Source organism: Monomorium pharaonis, chromosome 2 (assembly GCF_013373865.1).
Source record: "Monomorium pharaonis isolate MP-MQ-018 chromosome 2, ASM1337386v2, whole genome shotgun sequence".
In the NCBI taxonomy this organism is placed as follows: Eukaryota; Metazoa; Arthropoda; class Insecta; order Hymenoptera; family Formicidae; genus Monomorium; species Monomorium pharaonis.
The window spans coordinates 13,705,182-13,724,591 of NC_050468.1; the positions used below are offsets into that span (position 1 = coordinate 13,705,182).

The 19,410-nt window shown below is 36.6% G+C and overlaps 2 protein-coding genes across 6 annotated transcripts in view; one reads left to right on the forward strand and one right to left on the reverse strand.

Annotated features, from left to right (window-relative positions):
• Nucleotides 1-1,506: 1,506 nt before the first annotated feature.
• LOC105840653 (zinc finger CCCH domain-containing protein 11A) lies at nt 1,507-15,844 on the forward strand. 2 transcript variants are annotated; one of them, XM_036283407.1, is made up of 6 exons: nt 1,507-1,769; nt 2,190-2,289; nt 2,945-3,064; nt 4,870-5,044; nt 6,023-6,142; nt 14,340-15,844. In XM_036283407.1, exons 2-6 carry the CDS (start codon nt 2,230-2,232, stop codon nt 15,236-15,238), a joined length of 1,374 nt encoding a protein of 457 aa, XP_036139300.1. In that variant the 5' UTR covers nt 1,507-1,769; nt 2,190-2,229; the 3' UTR covers nt 15,239-15,844. The 2 variants fall into 2 exon arrangements, with proteins under 2 accessions (XP_036139300.1, XP_036139299.1); XM_036283406.1 differs by lacking the exon at nt 1,507-1,769 and adding an exon at nt 2,034-2,050.
• A 700-nt stretch (nt 15,845-16,544) lies between these two features.
• The window catches only part of LOC105833958 (paired box protein Pax-6), a 108,092-nt gene continuing 105,226 nt past the window's right edge, over nt 16,545-19,410 (reverse strand). For all 4 annotated transcript variants that reach the window (XR_001138846.3, XM_012676097.3, XM_012676095.3 and 1 more), the window contains exon 10: nt 16,545-19,146. Coding sequence is in view for 3 of the 4 variants with exons in the window: in XM_012676097.3 (XP_012531551.1) it covers nt 19,052-19,146 (95 nt within the window). In the remaining variant the exon portion in view is untranslated. The remainder of the gene's footprint in view (nt 19,147-19,410) is intronic.

A 19,410-nucleotide genomic window follows, 5' to 3' on the forward strand; every position in this document is an offset into this window, starting at 1 on the left:
TAATATCATTGTAAGCGCGTTCTGAATACAGACCTAAGTGTTTTTGTTCCCCTATTCACGTGATTTTCTCAAAATAAACATACACACAAATATACGCACAAATATATGCATGTGTAGGAAAAAATATACAGGATGTCCCTGACCATGTGGATTAATGCTCATAAAGAGGTAGAAGGGATCGAAATGAACATAAAAGTCCAAAATATTGTCTTGGGTTAGGTTTACCAATAATTGAGGTATAAATTTTTCAAATTATGCGAATGAGCGCCGAAGGAAGAGCTCGATCCGCTCGAGCCATAACACAAAAGAAAAAATCTATCGTGAATGTACGATAAGCTTTCATTAATTTACTGTTCACAATTACGATAAAAATTAATTAGATTATTTGTAGATTCCATACGTTAATATCTCGATTATTGGTGGATCTAACCCAAGATAATATATTGAATTTTTATGTCCATCTCGATCCTTTCTATCTCTTTATGAGCATTGATCCACATGTTCAGGGACACCCTGTATATTAGGAAATTATGCATGTTTTTTTATTATATATAATTTTTTGTGTACTATTTATATTAATTATTACTTTTTCTAATTTGCGCGCATTAAAAAGGCTTTATAACAGTTTTTCTCTTTTTTCTATAAATTCTTTAGTTATAAAATATTTTATAAAAAATATAAAGTTTCTATATAAAAAATTCGATAATATTGCTAAAAATTATCATATTTTTTTTGAAAAGCATTTTAAAAGTTAGCAAGCATCTATTATTTTATGCTTTGTGCGATAATGTTTCATCGAACCGTAGCGCTTTAAAAAAAGCTTTTTATATCGCTGAGCTACTCACAAATTGATAACATCAAAAATCGATTCAATTCACAATGGTTTTGTTAATATTAACAGTAAAAGACTAAAATTACAATACAATACTAATATAATGTAAAAGTATATAATAGAGTAATAGACTGATGTAAGCAGGCGACCTTTCACTTTTTCTATTTCTTCTGATTTCTCGGACTTAAAACCTCTCATAGTATTTTTAAGAAATCAGATTACTCTAGATAACAATTATAATATATGAATAAATAAATTTAATATTTTATGTATATTTTAAATTTATATAAAATAATAACTAATATTTTTTAATAAAATGGTATTTTTCTTTTATCATTTATCATATATATAAGTAAATTTTTAACTTAGAAAAAAAGTTAATAAGTTAAAGTTCACGTTTCTTAAAAAAATAACTGATGTTAGAAGTTTAAAAATAATTAAGTTAAAAATTATTAACCTTTCAATTTCATTATTTAATTTTTTAACTACTATCCATATTTACTATCTACATATACACTAATAAAATATATGTGATTAGGAATGAAATGAATAATATTCTTGAAACTGCGGAAAAAATCCAATATACTCTTTCGAATGGTCCGCCGCAACGGCGATTGGCGACAGTGAGACTGCACTAGGGGCTGCAGCAGCGCTCGTGATGCAACGTCGCGATGCATCGATGCGTTGGCAGCAGTGTCGACGAACTGGAGTCTTGCAGCATCGTGGAGCGACGGAACGGAGCACGCTGGGCACGTCGACGTGGTAACCGATAATTGTCGTCGAGGACGAGGAAGAGGAACCGAGTGAGATTCAAGTGGATTTCGAGAACGAATCTCACGCGCGCGCGCGGTGGTCGAGAGCCAGGCGAGAAAAAAACAGAGGAAAAAAACGAAGAGTCGCCGGGAGGTCAACCCAAGAGTCGCAACCAAGCGTGTGTGTACGTATACACGGGGGGATGGTATAACACGGGACGTAACGACACGCGGTACATACACGCGCAGAAAAAACAGCGTGGCGAGGCGAGTCGAACGGCGGCGGGGATGACGCGGTATGTTTGTTGTTTTCGGGCGCGAGGGGAGAAACGTCGGTTGGAAATTCTGCGGCAACCTCGCTCGTCAGTCTAGCCAGTTTGGTACCGACCGCCTAGCGATCTCCGTGCGAATTCCATCGCGATTTTAGGCGCTTATCGATCACGATCACGATGTTCCGGACGAAATGGTAAACCGTTCGAGTCTCCCCTTTCATCAATCGCCACGTAGTCGAGTAATCCGCACCCTCCCCCTCGTGATCGCGACAGATCGCACTCGCTGGCTTGCACCCGGAGCTCCTGATGAATCTCTCTGATTTCTGTTTTCAGCAAGGAGCACGATCACTCGTCGTTCTACAAGTTCCTGCAAATGGAGCACAACCACAAAAATCTGGACTGCTACTTCTTTTACTATTCCACGTGCAAGAAGGTAAGCGGGACACGTTTCGCGACCCCTTCCTCCCGGCCCCGTCGTGCCGGTCGTGTCCTGGACGATTTCCTGTTCGACGTTTGTTTCGAAAGTACACGAAACGGTCGTTCCATATTGCTTGTGGAGACTCGTGGGCCTTGCCGAGGTTAGGTCGGCCATCTTGATGCCATGTTGACAAGAAATTCTTACAAATGTTAAAATGTAAACGATACGGGTCGGTACGCTTATTCTTATTAGAACACTCGTTGACTGTGATTTTTATATTGTTTTGAATTATAACTTTTCATTCACTGTGTGAATATATTGCTCTTCCAAATTAGATGTGCGACAAAGTTATTAACATTGCACGAACATGCATCTATCTATGATTATCTTGTTCTGTTATCTCATGTTTAAAACTTTTTTATTTCGACTTGTGGTTTATATTTATTTTAATGAAATTAAGTGAATAAAAAAATATTTTATGCTAGATTTGTAAGTCGCATACTGTAGACAATTAATCAATTAAAATTTTCTGAAATATTTGATAGCATACTTCGTCTCGTTTAATCATACTTGCAGTATTGACAATGTCATTTGGCACTGCAAGTCTGCCTTGCTCTTATAAATTGTGATACATTTGAATGAGACTTACACTTTTTTTGTACTTTTGCAGGGTGACTTCTGCCCGTACAGACATGAACCATCTGCTCTGGGTTGTGAAACCATGTGTACATACTGGCAACAGGGAAATTGCCTTAATGAGCATTGTAATTTCAGACACATGGAATTAAAGGTAAATAAATCTTATTCTTTGCAATCTTTAATTTTCCAATTGACTTTTAAATCGAGGCATATATAGGATGACGGTCGGGATTGAACTCGAAACTTGTCGATTATTAGTCGACCGCTTTCATCCGAAGCCACACGTTATTCCCCTCAGAAACTGAAGAATTGTTTATTTAGAATAGAGGTAAACTATCTGTGTGTCAAGTCTGCATAGAACAAGATACATATCAAATTTGAATAGAATACGTATTATGGAAATATTCAGAATGGATTCTGTTTGGAATTGTTTCGTTTTCTTTAAAGAAATGCCTTAATAAAAGTCTAATAAATAATTGAATAATTATGATCAAAATTTATATCGGAAAGTTCCATAATACATGCCTTGTCACACACATAAAAAATATATTCTTGTTTTTGGGAACATTTTGTTTTTGAAATGTTAAATATTGAAATTATATTGAATTATATTAAATAATGATATTATAGGGTATTATAAACAGACATAATTTATTTAATGAAGAAATTTTTTATAAAAATATTTTTATTATTTAATGACTTTTATTTTAGTTGAGAGGAAGACATTGGATGGAAAATAATATCTTCCAATCAAGAATTTTTTACTATTAAAACAATCATTGGGTTTTTTTATTATCATTAAAATATTGAAATAAAAATGTATTTAACTGAAATTTAAGATGATTAAATTCTTTAAAGAAAATTAAATTATATAACAAGATCATCATTGTTTTACACTTGAGCAAGAATATATAATAAGAATATTTTTTGCCTCTATATGAAATTATGATTGTTAAACAAAATGTTAGTTTTAATTTGATACTAATATTTTATACTGTTTCTTCTTTGTATTTATCTCTGTATGGCCATTATGCACATACATATGTATAATTTAGTATTTAAATTTATTAATAAAACAAATGTTTTTTTTTTGTTATATAAGTATTTACGTAATATCTTCGATTTTGCTTCTTGGTGCGCAAAGCTTAAGATATTAACTATCTGATTTGTTATAGAAAAAAATTTGCTGACTTCTAGTTTAAAAGATAGATAAGCAAAAGCGGATGTGCGACAAAGTTATTAACATTGCACGAACATCTATGATTATCAATTTACACTCTGTTTGTACTGTATATTATCTAAAAAAATAATTCTTAATTAGTTTCTGATAATTCATACAAAATATTATATGAATAAATTTAGATAATGTGAAATTTACTGTATTGCAAAAACATCTGTTCTTATCAGCTTGTACTAATTTGCATATCCTCTTTTAGATTATGTGTTTCAAGTTTCTACATAAAAAATAATATTCTGTTACTGCATAACATTTTTAATTATATCATCACAGAAAGAGATTAATTAATTGTCATTCATCTTTTTCTTCAAATGGTACAAGAAGAAATTGCTATTAACTCTCTTGATAGTCTTTGAAAAATACTTATTTTAATTATTAAGTATAAATATTTAGTATTATATACATTCCTACAATACATTCCTATACATTCCTAAATCTGTGAAATTACTAATAAAGTAGTACGTATGTAGCTGGTTTTTAAATCTATTTTTATTTACTCTATTAAATAATTGTCTTATTTGAATAAATAAATAGAGATAAATAAGAAATTTATGTACATATATATATATATATATATATATATATATATATATTTATACAGTTAGGAAAAAAGTTACATAGATTAAAATAAAATAATATGTACCATAACAACATTTAATTAAGATTATGAAATTAATTTAATTATAAGAAGATTTAAGGTTGAATTATTTTATTTGCAGAAAAATCGCAAGTCAATTCCTTGTTATTGGGAAACACAACCTGGAGGATGTAGAAAGCCTCATTGTCCATTTATGCATGCAAGCCCACGCACTATTTCTAGTGACCCTATCAATCCCGTGAAGACCACAGAAGTAGCAACAAAATCTCCGAATCAAGAGTGGCTCAACCGTCAAGGTAGGTGTTTTATTATAGTTAAACTTTGATTAGATTTGTAATAAAACTTATTTACTCAGGTATAATTTTGATCTAAAAATGTTTGTTTAACATAAAGAGAGACATAAATCATTTCATAGTTATAAATTATTTTTATTTCAAAATCTAAAAATGTTAAACGCGCGATTATATGAAAAACGTTATAATGATTTTTATTATACGTTATTAAATAAATATTATTAAATAATTTTTTATTTATAGTTTTACTTAAAGCTAATAATAATTAGATAATACTACTTATTTAGAATGATAACCAAGATTAGGCAAGTTAATTTTTTAAAAATTATATTAAATTAAAGTTAATGGCTTATAAAATTTATTTAGTTACATTAAAAATTGCATGAACAAGAAATTAATAAAAAATTGCTTTATTATTAAATTTAGTTAAATTAAAAATTAATTTTGAAAAGTATTTTATGTATATATATTAAATAAAAAAATTAAATTATTAAAAAAAATAATAATTACAATATAGATTACCAAATAAATTTAATATTTTATTTGTAAATAAAGTTTATATGAAATAAATAACAAAAACAAAATAATGAAAAAATTTATAATTTTTTGTTTAAAAATTTTTTAATTTACAAAGATAAATTCTTAGTTTAAGAAAAAAATTAACATTTTTAGTTCTAAACCCGAGAATTGCTCTGAGTACATGTTTTAAACAAACGGATGAATGCCGAGCATAGCTTAAAATGTTTAAACAGAAGATACAAAGTTAAATAAAATGATAAAGACTTAGTACTACAAGTGATAATAAGTTTTTAACGTTTTAACTTTATTATTTAACTTTTAACCTTTTAACTAGGCATTACCCAACTCTGATGATTCAAATCTAGAATAACATAGACAGGATAAGATAAATATAGTAATAAGGAATGTGTATATCGCGTATATAGTACTATCACACATTTACATCTTTTTTATTCCATAAAGATGACCCAAAGTATGACGGCAGCAGCACTACTGAGTCGGAGCAAGGTAGAGGAAACAGCGAAGCTGGTAGTTTTATCGGCAGTCCCGCCGTTGATCCTCTCATCGTCAAATTCGAAGAAGGTATGAGGCTTTACTAGCCCCCCCGTCCATCTTTCAACGTACATTATCTTACGTCAGCTACTCTCTCTCTACCGCCTAGCTTGCAAACGAATATGAATCTCCCGAACGCGCTCAGTATCCCGAAGAGCCTGACAATCCCCAACAATCCTAACAGTCTCAACATACCCGGTAACATCAGCATCGCAAATAATCTAAACATCCCGCCGGCGAACTCACAAACTTCCCCCGGTCATCATACGTTATCGTATCCACATCATCAACAAAATCTACACTCTCACTCTCCCGGGCAGTCTCTATCGTCATTGCAAAATCAACAGAGCTCCCCTCTCCTCCAGCAATCACCGTATACGTCGATTCATACGCAGCAAACCCCACAGCCTCAAACCTCTCGATTCCCCTTTCCGTTCCTCGGTATAACGTCGTACAGAAGATTTTAAAATTGATGAGAACTGTTGTAGCTTTTGTAATGACGTATGTATGATTTTCTTCATCCATCAATTGGCAACAGAAAAATATTTTCGAAGAATTTATAAACTGTTAAAATTTTTCTCACGATTAAGACAGTTGAGTTGTATAGCTGAGATTTAAACGCATTTTACATAAAAAGAAAAGAGAAGTGTGTAAAAGTATCGTTCTGCTTGAAGAATTGTATAATAATATAATTCTGTATATCTTTTCGATAACGAAAGATATGTAAAAGTCCTTGTGTCGATCTCACAATTAGCATAATATTTAACTTAAAATATTAGTGTATTCTCGATACTTGAGCTTCACTCTCTCTTTAATTTTTGTTTTATAAATTGATCTAAGAGTAATTAATGTAAAAAAATATTCACGCATACGTCAATATCGTCAACTGTAAAGATAATGTGATTTTATTACATTGATTGATTTTATTGCGACAGTACGTTCGTGCGACTTACCATACTCTCATTTATATTCATTCGATTTTCGTGTGTTGCTATGGGAAAGAGGGATAACATGCAATATTTACAAATTGAATTGATACTTTTTAAGAATTGGCATTGATCGATAATCTCACGTAATATGATCATTGAAGCACAATCGCGCATAGTCGATCTTATATTGATGTACTTTGCACTCGTGTTATCACGAAAAATTTAGTAGTGAATATCAATTTTTGCAGGGGCTGCTATATCTAAACTTTGCCTAAATTAGCCCTCTAATCGCCTATGGCTATCTTTCTCCGGCTGCGATGCGGTGCGATCGGACTCGAATTACCAGATCATGGTCTAAGTTAAGAAAAACGAGGTTCAAGTATCTCCGTCAATACGACGTCATGTGCTGTAAGATCGCGAAAGCAAGAGCCGTGCTAGACCAAGAAGAAGATAGCTATGGGTCTCCGCTTTACCACACACACGCACACACAAACTTTTTTTCACGCAGATCCTGCTCTTAGTTTGCGAAAAGTTGGAATTTATAAATGTTAATCGAGTATTAATAACACTACGAGTGAATTCTATAGTTATTTTAAGTATTTAAGTTTGCGTCTTTGACGAGAGAGTATTTTGTCAGCATTTAGCAAGGAGTCTTAAATATTTTAAATATCACTCCCAGATGCGGACTTGCATCATATCCTTGACGTGGCCGATCAAAAGAATATTGTACGTATAGTAGTATAAATCGGACTAGCCGACACATTTACATCTGTTTCATTAGAAATGGAAGAAAGAAAAGAGAGAGGGAGAAAGAGAGGAGCTTGCGCATTGTTTATCGGTCACGTCTTGGACTGAGATAAGTGCAATGGCGAATAGTGAAAGAATAATTGAAATATTTATATCTGAATCACAATCAATGCATATATGCTTTCTTTGTTGTCGCATTATTATATGTGAGATTGTAGAAGAAGAAAGAGGAAGAAGAGAACAGTGAAAGAAAGAGAATGAGTGAGTGAGTGAGTGCGCGCGCGCATGTGTGTGTGTGTGTGTGTGTGTGTGTGTGTGTGTGTGTGTGTGTGTGTGTGTGTGTGTGTGTGTGTGCGTGCGTGTGAGGGAGGGAGGGAGGGAGAGGGAGAGTTTGAGAGAGAATGAGTGAATGATTGACTAGTAAAAGAAAGTAGGGGAGGGAGAAGAGAGAAAGAGATTTAATAAACTAGTAGAATATATTCGCGCGCGAATCCGTGTTTGAGGTTTAAACAGATTCCAACTGCGTCCTTAGCCTTGTGTTTTACGCGTGTACGAATAATAATGCCTTCATATGTTTTGGCTTCTCACGTGAATTAGAGAATTTCGGGACGACGAAAATGTGATAAGGCGTGATATCGCGCTTCACACAGAGCCTCTATGCTCGCGCCGCCAGGCGATAATTACACAAATTTTCGTATACCACGATAATTCCCATTGTGCACTCACAGGGAGAGAGATTTAAAAGAGAATTAAAGGAAATAAAATAAAATGTAGGTTCAAAACTTTGTGTGCAAGTCGAGCGTGATGATTCTTTGACGCTCTGAGAAAAAAAAGTTCAACAATTCGGCTTAGAAAAGCTTGCTTTCTACGTGATAATATTAAACGCGAGATCGTTTATTGTATATCGAATAAGAATATTGCAATTGTCAGGAATATACATATACTGATTCACGTTTTACGAGTTTCTGTATGGTAATAGGATATTAACTCTTAATTGAGGTGCTGAGAACGAAAAATACTTAACAGATTTAAAAAAAGGAGGTTTTTATTAAGTGCCGTCGAGATGATATCAGTGAGAGGAGTCTGAATATAAAGTTTAGCTTTTATTTTTATTAAAAATACATTTTTTGTGTGTTCTCAACGCCTCAATTGTTCAGATATATCGCGCATTTGATATTGTGGGCCTGTTAAGCCAGCAGGTTATAAAAAAAGAAAAGAGAAAAATGCTCTTATTCATCATGTTATTTATGCTATTATGTTATATCATATTATTAATCTTGCACTGATGAAAAATTTTATAATACGAGTACAGTATAGTGGGACAAGATACGATGTATCGGTCTTTTACAATAGTAATAAATCGCGTCATGGCCAAACGAAAGGAGGAGGGAAGGACGCAAAAAGATAGTTGAGAAGAAATAATGTAAATCATTTGGAGCAAGGCCTGCTCGTCGGTTTTCCTGGATATCTGATAGTGATTTCTTTTCTTTTCGAGTCAACGGTACATATAATGACACGGCAAGCTAAATAATACAAGAGGCCAAGCGTCTTATTATAAAAAACACGTGGCGAGAAAGGAAAGAAAAATTTTGAGATTTTATGGGGAAATTTTTGAGATAATTAAGCTGAGTGTGAGCGTGTAATAGGAGATAATCGGTTTGAGTGAGCTTGTGATAGAAAGCGAGAGAGAAAAAAAGTGTGTGTGTGTGTGTGTATGAGAGAGGAGAGAGAGAGAGAGAGAGAGAGAGAGAGATCTAGAGAGCGAGAAGAGGAGCGAGCGAGAGAGCAGAGAGACTCTCTCTCTCTCTCTCTCTCTCCTCTCGCTCTCTCGCTCTCTCTCTCTGTTTTTTTTTCTCTCTCTCGTCTCTCTCTCTCTCTCTCTCTCTCTCCTCTCTCTCTCTCTCTCTCTCTTCCCTTCCCGCGTACCCCTCACACTAGCATGAAATGCATAAGAACTAATAATTTTTCTTATACAGCATATGTTTTACACATATATATTATATATTTAACTGCTACAACACAGGGATATATATATATATATATATATATATATATATATATATATTTATGATTGAAATCGTTGATCGATGTTACGCCCGTTCATTTTCTTGGAATACTCGCGCGCGATTATCACGTTTCCCCGGGTGAAATCGCGCGTGTCTCAGGCGGCAAGGATTTTGTGCCTTCAACCGTACGGAGTCGGTCCATGTGCTTTTTGTGTTCGCGAAATAATATCAGGGTTCTCACGGTGTCCGCGTCTCTCTTTTGCTTTCTTACGCGAGGGCAAAGCGCACGAAATGCGCAGACAGATTTTGCACGTTTACGCCTCTGCGATCGGAGGAGAATGACGCGCGCGCGAGTCTTCCAAGAAGGGGCGGACGATCGAACTCGATCGCGAGGATCTACGAATTGTGAGTGCGTAAGAGAGAATCGATAAGGTACACGGAACACATGAGAGGCAAGAAGGAAGTAGCAACGGAGCAATACGAGGGCAAGAACACTGAAGAAAGATTTTAATAATAACAATCAGGCTTTAGTGGAAATAATTTCAGTTAAATATTTAATCGATATAAGTAAATACTTATTAACATTTAGTAATTATGTCAATAGTAACTGAACGATTACTAAATATTAAATATCTGTTTATATATTAAGCGGACATTTAATTGAAATTATTTTACCAAAACCTTAATAAAACTATCACCCAAGCTTGATTATTATTACCAAACTCTTTTCTTTTCTAATGCAGAGAATGACGAATGAACGAGAGGGAGAGAATGTGTGTCCGATGAACCGCGTGCGTGTGAAAAATGCAAGATGATAGTGCGAAAGAAAAAAAAAAAATAGTAAATGTGAAGGGGATCACAGCGGCGGTTCCTTCCGCCGCCCTTCGGCGAGGGGCTTCGCCCCGAAGTAGCGTCCCTCGAGGGATGAAATTGCGATCCGCGCGCGGCGGATCTGTTGATTCCATTTAACGTCTACTCGCAGCTATTAACCGTATCGGGGGAAACTAATCAGCGGGATCGAGGTTTTGGCGATCTCTGGTCGATCGGCGATGACGGCGCGAGTTTATCATATTGCAGACGTGCAACCGTCTCTTTCCCAGCAATATTCCATCCACCAGAGGACTAAGCGCCAGTACTAACGACGCATCAACTCCTGAAGAGAATATTGCTGGGCAGGGGACGGTTGACAATCTTAATGTAAATTCGCTACGTGCGATCGTACTTCGATGGGAGCTACGACGTCTCGCTTGGAACGCGTTCATCTCCGCGCCTCATCGCCGTACTCGCGACATACGTGCGATGGACGCGATTGCGAGCCAAGCCGGCGATTCGCGCGCCGGTGACCGATGTAATTTGGACGAGTACGAGAAACGTCGTCGCGCGATGCCTGCGGGTCCTCCGCTTCACTCGTCACCCGCGCGAACTTGCGAGCGCGCGCTCAGGCAGGTTCGTGCTTGTGCGTGTTTGAAAGACAACACACACACACACACAAAAAAGAGGATAGATCAGAGAATATTATATGCATATATATTACATATTATATATATTATATATATAAATATGTTACACGCGAAGGAGGGAATCGGTCGCGTGTGACGCGACCCATTTCGCCCCTCCCCCGATCTACATTTGTTTTTGTAAGATTATTGTTTCTAGCGATTTGTTAATTTGATTTCTGTTCACGATGAATTGTAGAGAGCGCAAAGAAGCGAGAGAGAGATCGTCGTCGTCACCCCAAGCGCGTGTGCGTATACCTCGCCTCGCGTCGCCGACGCTCTCGCATTCGACGTTCAGTAGCAGGGAGACCGTCGCGGTCCCAGGAACTAGTTCATGGACTGGAATCTCTTGAACAGTTAACAGATTAGGGCTGTTTACTTTTGATAATTCGAAGCTTCGAAGCTTTATTCAATATTCAGTAACGGCCCTAAACCCGCGACAAATCGGGCCACGATGACGAGTCTCCGGAATGCGGGATGCGAGCGCGTTAAGAGCGAGCCGAGCGAGTGAAAGAGCGGCTCTTTCGACCGTCCTTTCTTCCGACCTTTTGGTTTTCTCTCGTTGCCATTCTTTCCACTCTTCCCCTTTCCACTCCTATCTATCCGGCGACGATCCTCCCGCTCGAAGGCTCACCGATTATAAGTCCGAAATCGGTTACTCTCCCCGATTACTTTGTAACTTTACCCGTTGCCCCCTCTGACTTCCCTCGCGACAACGGGATCATCTCCCACCTCGGTTGGCTCTTGCGCGCGCCAGTCGAGTCGCGAGATGATCCCTTCTTTTTTTTTTTTTTATTTCCTCGGCCGTGCGCGCGACCGAAGCCCCGCTTTCTCACGTTACCTTTTCTCGTTAATTCTCTCTTCTGGTTATTTTTTTTTCTTATTTTTATCTCCTTTTTTTCCTTTTAACGCATTTTTTTTGCTCCTGTGCGCGGCCTCGGTCGCGTCACGATCAACCACGCGACGAAACTACGGACTCGTGTACAGTCGACGTAACGGCGACTCCGGGGACGGCGTGCCCTCGATCCCGCGAGTCGCGGCCTCCCGGCGCTCCGATTTCATCCGACTCGATCTGATCCGTCTGGGAAATCGTCGATTTGTCTCGTGGACGAGAAAGGAACAGACGTCTGCAGCGCGGACGAGACTCTCGGGAGGTTCGCCGTGGATGATTCGGGGCGCTGGTGAGGAGAACTCGGGATCGGGACGACGACGATGAGGACGATGACGATGATAATGATCACACAAGGACGTTCGCGATTGTCGTTACGTCGACTCGAAACGACGGTGCGGAAACGCGCGTTCGTTCCGCTTCTTTTGTCTCGAACGCGAGCGATTAAAGAAAAAGAGAGAGAAAAAGAGAGAGAGATTTTAAAAAAAGGGAAAAAAGAAAAAAAAGAAAAGACGAAAGAGCCTTTTTTTCGGCCGATCTTAGACGGTCGAACGTGGAGAAGGAGAAAGATTGATTATATGCTAAAGAGTAAGCGATGCGCAATTTAACTATAACGAATTGATGTAAGCGAATGGAAAAAAATCAATACTTTTCATTGAGATATCTGAATTTCAATAAACTTGATACCTCGAAACCAGTCGGACAGTCGACCCGGAGAGCGAGAGCGGTGTCACCTGTACTCACCGGTGGCGATGAAAACAGCCCTGTTTACACACCGGTGTTTACCGGCGACGCTCTTCTCGACGGGGCTTCTTATTTCACTTCTCACCACGAATTTCCACTAATCGCAGTTCCGTTCGTCCGCCGATTATTTCGGGGGACGCGTCTCCCAATGTTTTTCATGATCGTGACGGTACCGATACCGAAATCTTAGATCGCATTTTTCTAGATCTAGATGACGATCGAAGGACGTGTTATGTAAATCATTGTACAAGTAAGTATTACATTATCTGCAGCTGTGTTCGAAGTGTGAATCAAGTTTGAGTGCGTCGAAAAGCGTTGAAAGGCATCGCCGTTTCGCGCAACCGCAGCAGCAGCGCAAAAGAAAATTGTGAAGAGAGAGACCGGTCTTAAATCGATAGATTTACTAAGAATAAAAGAAAAAAATGGTATTTCGGAAGAGATGTATGTGTGAAGAGAGAAAGAAAGAGAGAGAGAGAGAGAGAGAGAGAGAGAGAGGAAGAGAGCGGGAGAAAAAAGATAATAGTTGCGATACAACCATCACTAATTAGTTGTATATAAAACAGTTTAGGTGTAAATAATATGTGTGTGCGTGTACGTAAAAATATATACTTAATTTTTTTGCAAAATGTGAGTGATTGCCGCTTTGCAAGACGAAGATGAGAAATGTGGATTGACTATACGTGACTATTGGTGCATTAAAATGGATTACTGATCGATATCACGGATAATGGATATTGTAGGAGCGTTTTTATTATCGGGTACAACTGCGTCAAGAAAAAGAGAATGTTATTGTATGAGAATAAAAGCTCGACGTTACGGTGATGAGTCGGCCGGAATAAGAAACTTGTGGAGACATACGTAAAGGGTGCACGAGACGAGAAATACAAAGCTAAACTCGATGAAGAAAGACACGTTTGAGATAAAGAAGATCGATATGAAAATACGAGGACATTTGGAAAGACACGTCAATTACGAAAACCTGAACCTTACCCCAGAGTGTGTGCATGTGAAACGCGGGATTATTATATATACGAAATTCGGAAACATCTAAAAACAGTTGCGATTGAGACTGCAAGGAAAATTCCAGACACAGATTTTAATTCAAACTATTTATATAATTTCTGTTTGCACAAAGTAAAAGTAAATCCATAACTTTTGGAAAATGTTATGAGTCGGATCAATGATAGACACAGATTATCGTAATCGACAGGTAATCTGATGCTGTAAAAAATATGTACATACAAAAAGAGAGCGCGTGAAAGAGAGAGAGAGAGAGAGAGAGAGAGAGAGAGAGTGTGTGTGTGTGTGTGTCTGTGTGTGTGTTGATTGTATAATAATAATCGCCATCCAAGTGACACCTTCGTCGAATGTTTGAAACGGTTATTTGACCCTTCATTCTTCGTATGTTTCTTCCAGAATCTGATAACGAAAGTGCACCGTCACCTGTAAAATCGCAGCCCAAGGTGCCGTACTGCAAGACTTATGAGCAGATGAGACTTGAAGAGATCCAGGCGGAGAGCGCAGCTTATTACTCATATGAAGCTGGCAATGACGATGGACTTTATCAGAGACAAGTGGGCAAGACGTCTAAGACCGGGATGACTAATCGGTGGATCAGCCCGTCGAGAATCAAGAAAGATGAGCCGACGAAAGAATTGACTTTCAAGGTGTTGAGCCTGGAGGAGATTCGACAACGAAAGAAGGAGAGGGAACTGGCCGTTAAAGCACTGACAACGGACACGAAGTCCGTTATGATGGAGTCTTCTTCGTCACCTATCGAAGTGAAGAGTGTGAAAAGGCGCTCGCTCGAAGAGCAACAAGGGGATAAGGAGAGTGTCAGTCCACCGAAGAGATGTAAGATCAGCTCCGAATTCGCCAAGAGTAGTGAACCTAAGGTGCGACCGGTGAAACTGCGAAGGTCCCTGAAGAACGCTTCAAGGGAGATCGAAACGCAGCCGTGCGAAGACGCGGAGACTGTAAACGAACGTGGGATGGCGACGGACAGTCTTCGAGACGACGAGCTTTCATGTCGTGAGAGACTGGAGAGCCACAGCGATGAGTCGGTTAACGCGAACAGGAGGATCGATGTTGAGATTAGATTGTGCGATAGTAGCACGAACGAAGAGAAAACTCAAACGCAATTGGAACAAGCGACGGAAGACAGGAAGTCGGTTGCGACGTATACGACGGAGGACATTATGAACACTACGTTGTTGGACGTCGGTCAACCGTACACGCAAACCGACGAAGAGTACCTGAGACTGGATACATCATCCGACGATATTATGCGGGATATCGAAGACTTACTCAAGTAAAAAAGCATTCAAGCGATTTTAAGCGAATCTACGCAAATAGATACCTAAAGCGCATTTTTCTTTTTTCCCATAATGTTTAAAAAGATTTTACATAAACATTTGTCTACTTAAGTACAAATATAGATAAGATCATACAAAATTTACATCATGCGAGAGATTGTATAGTTACAATTTATATAGACGATGATTTAGCAAATTGTTAATATTGAAGTTCCATTCTTACATCTTAACTTCAAAATAGGTTTTATCGCATTATATCACGTTCGTTTTTATTTAGAAATTGTGCATTAATTTCAATATTTACATTAATTCACATTGTTTTTATCCATTTTATGTTTTTTAAAAATCTTATTTTAATTGTGGAATTGCCGAAAAAATGCAATAATAAGTTATCATAAGTACAGACTTATATGACATTCTAAACCAAAAGAAAATTTAATGATTGGACTGATACGGAATAATATGATTTCTGTTATGTGTTTTGAGAATAGGATATGCATAGAGATTTTTAAAAATACATAACAATAAAAGAGCAGTATGAATTTGTTTTAATATTTACACTCGACATCATATATATATCTTCGCGTATGAAAATTTAAGCCGGATCGAACACGTATTATATTGTACATATATATTTTTTTTCGAGCCCCGAAAACATTCTTTTTCATATCACATTGCGATAACTATAATAATATTATATACATAATATATAATATAATCAAGTAATATACATATAATATTTATATAGTATGTTATGTAATTATATTATATATATAATAATATTATAATTATTACAAATCGATATTGTATATTGTATATTATAATATATAAGTTATAATGATTATAACTTATACAAATATAATCTGAAACTTATAATTAGGATATTATATAATAATTATGTAAATGAGATGTATAACAATATATTATTATATAGAATTATGTAATGATATAATGATGTGTACTGTTGCAATTTATGCAATATTATTATTATTCGCTAGCTTAACCCTTGGATTTATTGTTACTACTTAATAAACTTTTAATTAAAGTTGCAAGCTTTTAAACACAGAAATAATTAAACGTGCGAATTTTTATATAGCCATGTGTTAGCTACTTTTATTATAAATATTTCTTTAAATTTATAAATGCTCTCTTTAATTTAAACTAATATTTCTGTTACTTAAAAAAACAAACAAATTTTTTCAGTAAATTTATCCATAAATGTTCTTTGAAAAGAAATCCAGGGTTAAACGCGCTGGTCGATCGCAATGGATGATTTCTAGTGAGGATTTAGAGAATACAACATGTCTTCAAGTGTAAATTAATTATTAAGTTGAAATAAATATACAATTGTTACATTTGCAAGGTAAAATGATAGTCTCTTTCCGCTTTTTTGCATCCCATTTTTCATTATTTTCTACGAGTGATTTGATTGGACGACAATGTGGGAAAGGGGTAAGTACAAATATGAATTATCGGATCGAGAGTGAGAGAGAAAGAGAAAGAGATGAACACGTTCGGGAAGGAGCTGCGCTTGATTTCTAACAGGAAACTGCACACAATATATCATTATATTCGTTTATAATTCGGCAAACACTAGCTCGCTCTCCATAATAATAAGATTTTATTTTATTTATAATAGGAGAATGCGATTGTGTTATACATGCCGAAGTCTCGTAAATAAATTCTCCAATTAGAAAACAAGCATTGAGAGAACTCTCGATTAAATGCACACACTATTTATTTAGAACGCATAATCGTACGTTTAACATACCTGGTCTAAGGGAAATCACAATCGGCATGTTCGGTCCTTTCTTTCTTTATTTATTTATTTTCTCGAACCTTGCACCGAATATTAATTACGAATTGATTTTACCAAGTTACTTAGAGAATTAGAGTCAATTATATATATATAATATATATAATTTTATACATAATGTACATACATATAAAATTACATATATTGTACATTACTGTTGATGTTCTCCTTACGATGTACACACAACGAACTCACGTTTATTATTTCCTGGCACTCTCGTATCGCGAGTATAAATAACATAATACCGACTTAGAAACTATTTTATTTTTTTCTCTCTTTCCTTCTCTACAGAAGTTACACCTACGAAATGTTGCGAATAAAAATTCTCCCGCGAGGATCTCTCCTCGGGAGTGATTCTTTCCTTCTTCAATCTTCGCACTAATTATTTTTACACGTGTTGCACATTGCCGACTATTCGCATTGTTTTTCTTTTTTTTTCTCTTTGTTTCACCGCGTCTCACCTTGCTCAGTTCTATCTACAGAGATGTTTCGGCTCGGAGGTGTAATTGTACGAATTAAAAGGGAGCTTACAAAGATGTGCACATGCGCATGATGCTTTGAAAGATTACCCACCTTGCCGATCATTTTACGTATTTATTATGTCATACGAAAACCATGGATTGTCACTGACTGGTATATTAATGTCTACTGATGATTGTGTTCCTATGAATTATATTCTGATACGACATCGAAATAAAGAGGAGAGGTGTGTCTCATATAGCACAGACGTATGCAGCAATATTGCTACGACGCGTTGTAATGCAATATTGCAGCAACGTTCTAAAAATGTTGCGAAAAATAATGGACTGGCGCAGTTTTATTTCTCGTAATTTAAAAATACACACAAGATTGTAAGATTGTTCATATATTATATCGATGAGATGATTCCTTGAAGAAGCAAGTTCTCAAAATTTAATTCAAAGACAAAAGTAAATAAAATGTATTTTAGCAGTAAAATTTTTTTTCTTCTGAGTAAAAATTAATTCAGAAACATGTGATATTCCTGGAAATTACATGTGCCGAAATAAAATGGAAAAAATCTGGACACTATCGAAAACATATTCCGTGTAATATTTCTAAAGATGGATATTTTACCATTACTTCAAATATTGCAGCGGTCATTGTATAAACATTTTGTAATACTTTTTTGTTATGTCGCGATCTTGGAATATGAAATATTTCTATAATGTTCCTGCAATCTTTCTGTGCTGTATGAGCTTGCACATCACGATACCAAACACCGTTAATGAATGTGCGGAAAAGTCAGCATTAGTCATCGTTTGCCTATGGTAACAATGGGGGACATGATCGGGAAAGTGTCTTGCAGTCGCAAGTGGATATTAGTTTTTTTCTTTGTAGCATGGGACACGGGAATTCGATTTGTCCGGTGAATAAGATTCACGATTATATAATGAGATCGATTAATCCGCCTGTAAGCCAAATGCCGCGTCTTGTATTGCAATTACACAAGTAGTATTATATCATAGATTTGTCGTCAGTTTACACAAACGGAATCGCGATGGAGCCATTCAGTAGAGAATTTAAGTTCCTCGCTCTCGCTGGAGGTGACAGAACGAATCTCCGAGTGCCTCCGACAATCCTGGCTCGGTAAGCGCCAGCGAATACGCAATGACGTTTCCCCGAAATTTCCCGAAACGATGCGTTCGCCGGACGAACAAAAAACAAAAACAAAAAAAAAAGAAAAAAAGCAGCGGACGTGAATACGGACAGATCAAACTTGTATAGTTTCCACGCGAAACTTTGGCTTGAACGAAACGCACGGCTACGCGATAGCCCATTTCGATTTAGATTACGGAACAGTTGCACGCACGATCGACCATAATACGCGGATTTTGCGGAGACCTCGCGCTGAACGACCGCGTGATCGCGCGTCGTTTTTTCTCCGCGTTGTTTTTACACGACACGGACACCGTAAGCTAGGGAGACGAAGAAGCTCAAGTCTACGGAGATGAGGTCGACATCGACGACCACCACGGTCACTGCAGCCTCGGTGACCAGTATTGCGCCGCCATGTCGGGTGCCGGTTGACCTGGTACCGCAATCGGCACACTCACGCCAGGTGATATTAGACCTGCAAAAGAATTCGTGACATTGCGTTTGACTTTATGGAACGTGAAACATCTCGTGTGAGAATTCAATTTAAACATTTATTTATTTTAATTTTCTATTGTTATATATTTTGTGAGAATCACATGCAAATTGTTTAAATGAAAATTTAACTTCGCAGCTGATTTAGTTTTCTAACACAGTATATGTCGTTAAACGTGATGAAGAGTGCACGAAAGCATTTTTATAAAAACTTTGATTTTATTCTTTTGTATATATATGATGTTTT

Excerpts from the sequence above, each read along its gene's own strand:
- LOC105840653 (XM_036283406.1), top strand. Across the intron at positions 3,065-4,869 it reads TCAGACACATGGAATTAAAG|AAAAATCGCAAGTCAATTCC; the intron begins GTAAATAAATCT and ends TTTTATTTGCAG. Across the intron at positions 5,045-6,022 it reads AGAGTGGCTCAACCGTCAAG|ATGACCCAAAGTATGACGGC; the intron begins GTAGGTGTTTTA and ends TATTCCATAAAG.